Below are 11,085 nucleotides of genomic sequence, written 5' to 3' on the forward strand. Positions count from 1 at the left end.
TGTACAGCACTTTTTACTGGCGTCCGATAGTCGCTTTCAGTCCAAAATGGCGCAAGCGTAGCTCTGCTGCTGGGCGCTGATGTTACAATGGAACAAACAATTGACTTTCACTTCTTTGCAACATAGGATCTTTGACCAAAGTGAATGATATCAGCTGACAGGAAGTAAACATGGACCCAAGCTGTTGCCTAGCAACGCAATTCCGTTGAAACAATCTACAGTCTCTTTAAAAATGGTGACACAAACTTATTCTGTTGTCAGAAATATTGTAAGAGTCCGGCCCTGAGAGCAGCTAATAACTGAGGAACTATCTCGTAATTGGTATTCTGTATCTTGCAGTTATTTTCATAATCAATTAATACGTTTTCAAGCAAAAATGTAAAAAATGTGTTTATTCCAGCTTCTCAGTTGTAAGAATTTGTAGTTTTTTGTTGTGTCACGTGGCGGTAAACTGGATGTATTTAGGCTTTGGACATTTGGTAGGACAATATAAGACATTTATAGACGTCAACATAGGTGTTTTTCAATATATTTGGACATTTTATGAATCAGTTAATTGAGAAAGTTATCTGGAGATTGATTAGTGATAAAAACAACCTTTGCAGCCTTAAAAGTTTCAATAAGCAGTAACAGTAACTTATCCCTTCATTCATTACTTCAAATGAAAAAGTCTTTAGAAATGTCACTTAATTTATTCTGATATGTGTGCAGACCTGATCTTCTGTTTTAAATTGTCTTTTATATCTAAAACCTGTAGTTTCAAGCATGTACTTCTATACGTCTAACTGCAACAAGGCTATTTAAACACAGTGGCATTCACTTCCTGCACTTTCTCTCCATGTCTCGTTCCTCTTTCCTCTAAATGTTGTGGCATTGTCATGTGTAAAGGCTTAGGATGATTACAAAATAATTTGAAAATAGAATAAGTACGTAGAGCCTAAGTTGAGGTTTGCTCCATCTGTCAACATATGACAGCTGCGGAGCAATTTTCATTGTGGTGCGAGTGGTTTTGTGGTAAATGTGCGCTCTCATTTATCTAAAATACATCCTAAGCTGTGGCTGCCGCTTCATTATTTGAGCAGGCCACATGGGTTACAATGTGCATTTGTTCCTAAATGAAAAATCTTTGCTGAAATTTGACTGACTTGTGTGCATATGTTTTGAGGAAAGAGGACTGCACAAGGCTTTTGTGGTGGTGTGGGAGAAAGAGAGAGAGTGAAACATAGCCTACAGGCAGAAATTCAGGGGGGCAGAGAGAAATAGTTTTCTGTTTTCCCAAATATTTGCACGTGTTTTCTAAGCTTTGCTCCTCCCTTTCGATGTCAAACAACTGTTGAATTGAAATCCATCCATGCTGAAGACAAGGAAACAAGCAAGCAGATGCTTTACAGAAGCCCTATAGCTATATCTGCAAGGCACTATACCGATGAAGGTCTGCATGCTTTTTAAAATCACAGTCATAAAAACACAAACTTTGTACAAAATATCCAAGGTATTTACTTTATCCATTTATGTATGCACTCATATTTTTCCTTTTATAAAATAGAAAAAATATTTTTAGCCCACTAAATTATTTGATGGACAGCATACAGCATGCACCTATCAAAATTCCCATGACACCACAACCACGTGGACTCATGTAGCCTACAGCTTAGTTATTGTCACATTTACAGTATGACAAGCCAGTAAACTGTATTGCTGATATCAGTTAGTGCTGGACATCAAGAATTACTTTACACTTGAATAAAGTACAGGGGCGATTCTAGGATCAGACCTTTACGGGGGCTCAGCCCCCTATGAGAATGACGTGTACAGTCAAGGACGTAGGTTTCGTTTCAACATTAAGGGGGGATACATATGAAGCTGGGGGTGTGGGGGTCCACCCCCTAGAAATTTTGAGCGTCAAACACTTCATTTCCTTCATTCTGGTGATTTTTTATGCACAAATTTCTGCCTTTTCTGCATCAAGTTATGGTGGAAATGTCTCTGGCTCAATGAATCTACAAGAGTCTCAGCTTTCCAGTCATACCCAATTTTTGCAATCCCAAGACTTTAGCCTACATCATATTTAGAAAAGGCAAAAATGACACATTTATACTGCATGGAAAAAACTGCATGGTTTTGCCCAAAACTGCATGTGATTATCATAAAGTGGGCGTGTCTGTAAAGAGGTGACTCGTGGGTACCCATAGAACCCATTTTCATTCACATATCTTGAGGTTAGATGTCAAAGAGCCCCTTTGAAAATCGCCATGCCAGTTTTCCCTCACCAAAATTGAAATTTGGAGCACTATTTAGCATGATTGGTACCAATGAATTCCTTAGGTTTTCTGGTCACCACAGGTCATTTTATACAGTGAGGTCAAATTTTAAAAAAAATTCTCACTACTGAACTTACTAGGGCCTCTGAAAGGCTGGAAAGTCAGTCGGGTCTCAGGGGGTTAATGTACCCCTGGCATAAGCAGTTTTGTATGCATACAGTATATTGTTATTTTACTTATATTTTCTGAAAAAAAAAATCCTTACTTTGCCTTGCTGTAAAGCATGGTGACTGCAGGAAAAGCACTAGGATCAGCATTGATTCATGGAGAGACCTTCGTCTGGTCAGCCAACATTACTGCCAAGCAGGTGAAATAAAGAGTGATATTGTGGTTTTAGCTGACGTGTGTCGCCTCACTGTTTTGAGCGATGCTCGTTCATGTCTATGTAGAGCGAGCACAAGCGTGAACCCGACGCTGACTTTCAATGACTTAACGGCCACAGGTGTCACTGTTAACAAGCATTTCTGATTCTTACAAACAGTCCCTTTAAATGTCCCATATTATAAAAAAGTACGATTTTCATGTTTTTTTATTATAACGCAGGCTTAAGTGCTATATAAATACTGGGAAAGTATCGAAACACTCAATCCACAGGGAAATACACACAGCCCGTATTCAGAAACTCTGCATTTGAAACAAGCTGTCAGGATTTCTGTCTATTTGTGATGTCACAAATATACAATATTTAGACCCTTTACACAGATTTAAACGTAAACATTCTAAATGTGTCCCAGTTTATTCCTGGTTGCAGTGTATGTGAATGACATCAGCTGACAGGAAGTACACATGGACCCAAGCTGTTTCGCAGCAACGCAATTCTGTTGCAATTTCGTCGCAATACCGTCAAAATGCGCTAAAGCAGAGCATTTCACATAGAGGGTAAATACAGGCACATTCAGGCAACAGTATGATGAAAATAAAGGTTTTTTTGAACATTACAGCATGTAAACATGTTCTAATAAAAACACAAAATACAAGTATGAACCTGAAAATGAGCATTATATGGAACCTTTAATGTCAATCTAGCTAGGAAAGCCATCCATCCTCTGAATGCTCTAGGTCTCTAGTTTGTGGCTGTACAGTTTCATGAGGCTGTGGTTATCCTAGAGGTCACCACAGGTCATTTTATACATTTTATTTTCTGAAAAAAGCCTTAGTTTGCCTTGTCGTAAAGCATGGTGACGGCTGCGCTTTCCCTGCGCAGTCAACGCAGCCTCAACCCGCTCGAACACCTTCACTACTACAGCCATTCATTCATTAAACCGACAGCAGCAACAACACAGCTACACACAGCAGCAGCATGTCAGAGAAGAAGACCGTGGACCTGGGCTTACTGGAGGAGGATGATGAGTTCGAAGAATTCCCAGCCGAGGGTAAATACATACAGATAATGTTTAATAAGTCGGTGCTGCTTTAGTTTTCTTTGTACCGTCAGTAACACTGTTTTCAGTGCTGGGCCTGCAGCAGTGACTCAGCTAGCCTAGCCTAGCCATGTTAGCATTAGCAGCTAGCTCGCAGTTAGCTTCTAACACAACCAGCTGATTTAGCTACACCAAAGTTTGTAGACTCATGGAGCTCCTTCTAATGTCACAGTCATTGTGATTTTATTACTTTACAGTTTTTGTTATTTTGCTTATATGTACGTTAGCTCCCGTGCTAATGCGAGCTAACAAGCTAACTAAAGTGTTACCATGTTTTCTTTTTGCATCACAACTGAGGATTTGTTTACTGTACTTTGTTTTTTTTTAATGTTGTACATTGTGTACTTCCTAGATTGGACGGGGCTGGATGAAGATGAGGACGCTCATGTTTGGGAGGACAACTGGGATGATGACAACGTAGAGGATGATTTCTCTAATCAGCTGAGGTAACATGAACACATTTCACAATGTCTAGAGATGCACCCCACTCTGTCAGAGGCTGTCAGTGTGTCTAGTACAGCAGATCAGGTGATGAAGGTGCTTGGCACAGGTTGATTATTTTCATAAATAGTGTGGCTTTGAATAATAGGGCACTAAGTTATTGAATTGATTCTTGATATGAAGTAATATCTTATACTTGATGCCAGACAGGCCAAATCCTCTTGCATGGAATACAATACACGAGACACACAGCTCTTTAATTATTTGACGTACCAGTATTTATTTATTTTATTATTTTATTTAAAAGGGACCATGTACAGTTTAAAACATAAATGTCACCATTTGATGCACTGTACCAGATTATAGCTTTAATCTAATTCACATCTGTAGTCCCTTGGCAGGTCAAAACAAAGAAACATACTACAGTCATACAAGAAAGAACATACAAAACCCACAATACACAGCTACACACAATAGCACATCACAAAGTATGCTTGTCAAGTAAAAGCAAGTCATGAAGACCATGGAATAAAGATCAGTGAGTACAGAGCTGAGCAGCTTTCAACAGACCAATATACTAACTGGAGCTAATAATAACCAACATGTAACAACACTACTGACCAGCAGACCTTTCCTCCAATAACTTGCACTACAGTAATGTACGGACAAGATATTGATCCTTGAAAGATTTCCAAATTTCAGTGTATGATTGATCAGCTACTTTGGTTTCAAGTGTGAACCATTATTTTTTGATGACTTACAAGTCTTGTTAAGTATTACTGTAAAACCAAGAGGACTTGTTTGAAATTATTGCTCTTTATATCTTACTTAAATGTGTGTTATCAAGAAATTAAACACGGGTGAGTAAACAAAATATGCCCTTCATATGAAAACATATTCTACTGATTAAATTGATTTAAACACAAGTAGACTTTGTGACAGGACCAGTTACAAGTGATTTCTGTGAGTGGTTAAACTCAGGCCTATGTGTTTCAAAATTATTGTTTTGCAGCATCAAAACTACAGTTTTGAACATGGCTCTTTTTATATGCATATAAATTAAAGACATACTAAAACAATGTTATCTTTTGGAAGTCAATATTGATTTATTGTTGTAAATAATTTCCACAGCTGTGAAAGTTTCAACACATTATGATCCATAGTCATGAGTATTTTTCCAAAATAGTGATTGTAAAGTGACATCACTTTAATTTAAAAAAAATATATATATAATTTCCTTACAAATTTGTGCAATACACTCCAAATGAAACAGGAATAAAATCCTTTAAAGTGTGTGAGATGAAGCAAGGCTTTCTCTAATATACGTCTTGAATTGTAAGTCAGGAACTTACAGCATCAAAAAGGCAATTTAGGAAGCTACTTAAATATTTGATCAATATTAATGTATCTTGCAATTTGGAAGTTGCAGGAAACCAATAGTGCGCTTGCACTCTTTGTTTTCTTACATTGCATCCATCGTGCAGCTTCTCTTTCATAGCTTAGGTTGTTAATTGCAGTGAGCCGCTGCATGTTTCACTTGTATCTGAAATGTGCATCAAAGTTATCATCATAAGATCCGTCATGTTTACACTCACACTTATTGGATAATCAATAACTGTTGATAGATAAGTGGCTGGTCTGTTTTTACACTTTAGGCGGTAATATGCTATTGTTTTATTTAGGCCAATTTTGACAGCCTTGTTATTAAGTTGTTTCTTAAAGATATCATTATTGTTAAAGGGCACGGCCGGCATATATATATTCATATATATGTAATCATCAAATCCATAGCTGCACGCATTATGCAATATTTATATATTTTTTTCACTCCCATTTCTTAATGGTTCTCACAATCAATAGCAGAGGGTACTTATGCCACAACCACCCACCTGTAATCATCTCTACTGACTTGATCTTTCTATTTTCCTTTTCCTCCCCGCAGAGCCGAGCTGGAAAAACATGGTTACAAGATGGAGACGTCTTAGCGGCTGACAAGGCCCTTCAGTATTCAATGACATTGGATATGGACATTTATATTTGAATATTACTGGGTGACCACACACACCACCGGAGATTTGGGGGATGTTAATTTGTTTCTTTTTTTGTAAGAAATATTGATGGAAGTAAAGTGTTTGGAGAAAACGGTTCCTTTTGAGTGTTTTTACTTACTGATGGCAAATGTTTACACAATGACATTTATACATAATACAATTGCTATTTTTTACACATTACTTTTGAGTTTATTTTACTTAATAATATTTAATCTGATACAGACTGGTCCTGGACTGGTCTAACCTGAAAAAACTATTGCATTTCTTAAGTAATCACAGTGACATTGCTGAGATTCAGCATGTTATATTGGTAAATTAATACATCATAATTGTCTTCATACCTCCAATTCATGCCGCATAACTAATGGCTAAATTTAACTGAACTCTAGCCTGCGTCCTTCCGTTTCACCTCGTCCTCGGACTGCTCTTATTCTTCGATGCATAAACTAAATCTGTTTTTGCAGTTATTAGTTTTTATATGGAAGATGACTCAAGGTTTGGCTAAAATATCTACAAATTACAGTCTTTGTAAGAGCTGTTGATCTCCTCAGAAGCACACCTGCCAAGTCAACACAATCTACCTGTAATGGACGGCTTGTTATTGCCCTCTGACACCTTGTGCATTTATTTTGGACTGCATGAATTTTGCATGATATTACTCAAGTTGAAGTGTTCAACGGATTTTACCAGAGCTATTCGTAATCATTTTGAAGCAACCATACTTTAATGTAAGGCTGTGTTTATTGAAACTGTCAAAGTGATGACTGCATGACAGAAAAAGAGAGAAAAGGTGTACACAGAGGGAAATAGAGATGTACATAAGTTGTGCGCAGTGGAAGTACACACAATACAAACAAGTGTGTTTGTGTTGCATGCTACACACATACAGAGGCAGTTCCTCTGCACTGTGCTGTATAACAGCCCCCTTCCCTCTCAGCCCCACAGCGCTGGGCCGAGTCCCTGAAGGAGAGATTATCCACTGCCGTGTTTGTCAGAGGCAGGGAGGGGGTCTCAGCATGGGGCCTCCCAGCCTGCCTTGCCTGGGCCTGCCCCTACTGCCAGCCAGGCCCTTCTCTTCCGCTTGGCACAGCGGGGACTCTCGTACTGAACCAGAGGCCAATTTATCCCCGCCACACTCCCCCGGCAAAATGATTTCTCTCAGTGTTTTGTCGACTCTCAGTCCCAGGGTCCTAATGAGGTGAAATAGATGCCAGTAAGACCAACGCTGCAAGAGCAGCTTTCATCCTGAAAACAACATCCATCCTCTGCCTCTAGAAGCAGAAAGTAACCTAAATACATTTACTCAAATACCGTATTTATGTATAGTTTTTGTACTCGTTTGAGATGAAAATGTAGCTTTTATCCACTATGTCCGATTGATGTAGCTACTAGTTACTTTGAATAATGCAGTTTATTTTTCAAAACACACAGTAAGCTCAAAATGTCGTACAGTGTGTGACAGAAATGTGCTAGCTTCACATACATGCTCATATATTGCTAAAGAAAGCCCCCATCTTATCGATCCATTTCTGCTTAAAGTCAAGTCCTAAAAATATTTTTTTAATCTGAAACGAGTTGTAAAAAATTGCAATACAGTGAAAGACTTAAAACCTGTGTCCAATACAATCAACTTGTCCCAAGGATTTCCAAAATTTGAGCATCTGTATTTTGAAACATGAAAGAATTAGACTGGTCACTTAGGTAGAATCATGAAAAATGAAACTTGATTTAGCAAAATACCTAAAACAATAACACAAATCACAAATGTATTCAGTTTGTAATGATTGTTTTATCATCAACTGATTCCATGAGAAAAGTCTGGCCTTCCTCATCCAGTATACAATATTGTGAATTAAGCCAAGCTCTGTTTCTGTGGGTCACATTACTTCCTGCTTCTAAAAGCTACAACACAACAAGTGTATGTATCGAGTGATAAGACCAGTTTCGCCGTTACAACTCTCAGAACCTGCACGATTCCGAGATACAACATTTTATAATGTTTTTATTAGGGCTGTCAAAGTTAACGCATTAACACAAATTCATTTTAACGCCACTAATTTCTTTAATGCATTAACGCAACTTGCGATTTTTAAAGCTAGAGTGAAGATACTGGCATCATATGAAACTAGAAAACTTACGTAATCCATTGGTACCAACCATAATAGCTTGAGGCTAAATAATGCTCCAAACTTACGCTAAATTTTGGAAAAACTGGCATGGCCATTTTCAAAAGGCTCCTTTGACCTCTGACCTCAAGATATGTGAATGAAAATGGGTTCTATGGGTACCCACGAGTCTCCCCTTTACAGACATGCCCACTTTATGATAATCACATGCAGTTTGGGGCAAGTCATAGTCAAGTCAGCACACTGACACACTGACAGCTGTTTTTGACTGTTGGGCTTGAGTTTATGATTTTAGCATATTTTTTTACACTAAATGCAGTACCTGTGAGGGTTTCTGGACAATATGTATCATTGTTTTGTGTTGTTAATTGATTTACAATAATAAATATATACATACATTTGCATAAAGCAGCATATTTGTCCACTCCCATGTCGATAAGAGTATTAAATACTTGACAAATCTCCCTTTAAGGTACATTTTGAGCAGATACAAATTTTGCGATTAATTTGTGAGTAACGATAAGAACAATAAATACGATTAACTATGGATTGTTGATTATGGATAGATTAAATATTTTAATCGTTTGACAGCCCTAGTTTTTATTAATATCTGTCATATTTAGTTTATTGTTTTCACCACTGCCTTCTGCCTGTGGGTTGCCATTCCTACAAGCTTTTGTTAGTTTCCTCTCATGGTGCTGATTTAAAAGCAGCACAATTTGCTGTTTTGCATCAGTTTATTTTTTGGAAAGCGTCATTCTGCACTTCAAAGTGTTACACTCACATTTTGGCATTGAAGGCTGGAAAAGGTGGAAGTGGAAATCTGTTAGCTCAGGCACGCTGACAAGCATCTCACAGTCTCGTGTTCTCTTCTGGGAAAATCCAAAATCCCTGTTTACTACTAGGTATTATCCCAATCAGCTGCATATCACAGCCCAGCAGGTCTCCTGGGCCCATATTGTGATTGAAAGACAATGCTCCAGCTGCTACTGATATACATGTCAATAAAGAAAATAAATATTGTGTTGGCAAGTGCTGCGGGAAATAAAGCAAGGTCACATGTTCATAGAGTGAACTCAAAGAGATGTGACTCATAGGTGATACTCAGATCTGTTTATGCCCTTGAAACTAAGGGCCCTGGGCCAGATGATTATTCTAAGGGTTGGGGAAGTCGGTGAAGTGAGAGAATCGGTAAGTGAGAGCAACAGAGGAGGACTTGTGACCATTTTGTTTGTGCTGAGAGCATGAGATTGGTCCCTTGTGTTTGACGCCATGAGGGCCTCGATGGGCCCTCAATATTCAACCTCACACAGGCTTTTTTTTGTGTGTCTCTGCACTACTTCTTCTTTGATCCCATTTAATCAGGACTTTAATTTGTGCGAGCATTTTTGTTGTTCCTTTGTGACCCACATGATTCCCCGTGACATGTACGAGAAGGCTCGCTGTGGCTGATATTGACTGACTTGCAGAGGCCTGAATAACAATCTGCTGGCTGAATATTTTAAGAAAGTTTTTTTTTAAATCTTTCAAACAATGGATTACTTTTCAAAAGGGCTGCCCTTGTGTTAGGGGTGACGACATTTAATCTTCATACATTCAGGATCTACTGGATTCTGTAAACTGATTCTCGTCTTTATGAAAGACTAGATTCTTCAAAAAGCATTTTCTTATTTGCAAATCATTTTCCCCCTCGGCCCACGCAGTTCTGAGACCACATGACTCCATGCGAGAGAGCAGCCAATGGAGCTGTGGCGAAAACTATTTCATAACACTTCATGTTGGGAGATGGCAGATCCATTGTTCTCGAGGCCCACGAGCCTGTGGGCGAGAGTCCCCGCTGTGTCTACTCTGAGGAGACACACCAGCCTCCCTGGCTATATATTTCCTCTCTTTCCTGCAGACACTGGAAGCTAATGTGACCATTCGAACTCTCTCTCCCCGCCGCTGCAGGCCTCGCTCTCTCCACTTCTCCCCTCTCCAATCCCTTCAGCACCGAGCCAGGGAGAAGACGACGAAGCTCTCTCTCTCTCTCTGCACAGCTAGGAAGCATGCAGCTGCTACTATAATAGCCCTAATTGCACGTTTCTTTTGTTGGGCTGAAATTAGCGGCGGGGCTACAATACTAGCCTAAAACCCCCAAAAACCTCCAAGTAAAGATGGAGGGGAGAGAGTTAAAAAAAAAAAAAAAAGACACTCTGGGGTGCGTTCACCAGTGAGACTGCCAACCCACTGCCGAATGGCCCACACCTGCACGCTCGCACCCCCGCTAAAGTAAACACAGATAATAAGGTATAATTACTTTAGAAAATAATAACGAGGAGCAACCCTTCAGACCCCCCTACTCCCATTGACAAAGGGCTGCCTGTTTATTGTGGGGGGTGAAACAGCCCCAAAGGACGCTGGCGAATGCCCTATCAAAAGACCTGAGGGCCCTACTGTGGGCCCCTTATAGGACAGCCATCAGTGTCAAGGAGGACTGGGGCTTTTAAGTCGCTTCTACCCTAACTGCCTCAATTAACCAGTATGGATTGACCACAGGCTACTTTTTCAGCTCCATTCATTCTCATCAAAATGATCCTGTGTTATCTTGAATGGTTCTCCCCCTCTTTCTGTGGGATCAGAAGAAACCCAGAATATGTATCAGAAAAGAAATGTACCAATAATAAGTCAAATCTGTGATATTCTCTTAAAAGATGCATTCAAATACAGACATCCTTTCGGTTAC

General features: G+C 39.2%; 1 protein-coding gene across 1 annotated transcript; it reads left to right on the forward strand.

Moving 5' to 3' along the window:
• The first annotated feature begins 3,534 nt into the window (after nt 1-3,534).
• sem1 (SEM1 26S proteasome subunit) lies at nt 3,535-6,326 on the forward strand. Its single transcript, XM_074612822.1, has 3 exons — nt 3,535-3,694; nt 4,095-4,188; nt 6,126-6,326. Exons 1-3 carry the CDS (start codon nt 3,622-3,624, stop codon nt 6,166-6,168), a joined length of 210 nt encoding a protein of 69 aa, XP_074468923.1. The 5' UTR covers nt 3,535-3,621; the 3' UTR covers nt 6,169-6,326.
• The last annotated feature ends 4,759 nt before the right edge of the window (nt 6,327-11,085 follow it).

The sequence above is a fragment of the Sebastes fasciatus genome, chromosome 17, assembly GCF_043250625.1.
Source record: "Sebastes fasciatus isolate fSebFas1 chromosome 17, fSebFas1.pri, whole genome shotgun sequence".
In the NCBI taxonomy this organism is placed as follows: Eukaryota; Metazoa; Chordata; class Actinopteri; order Perciformes; family Sebastidae; genus Sebastes; species Sebastes fasciatus.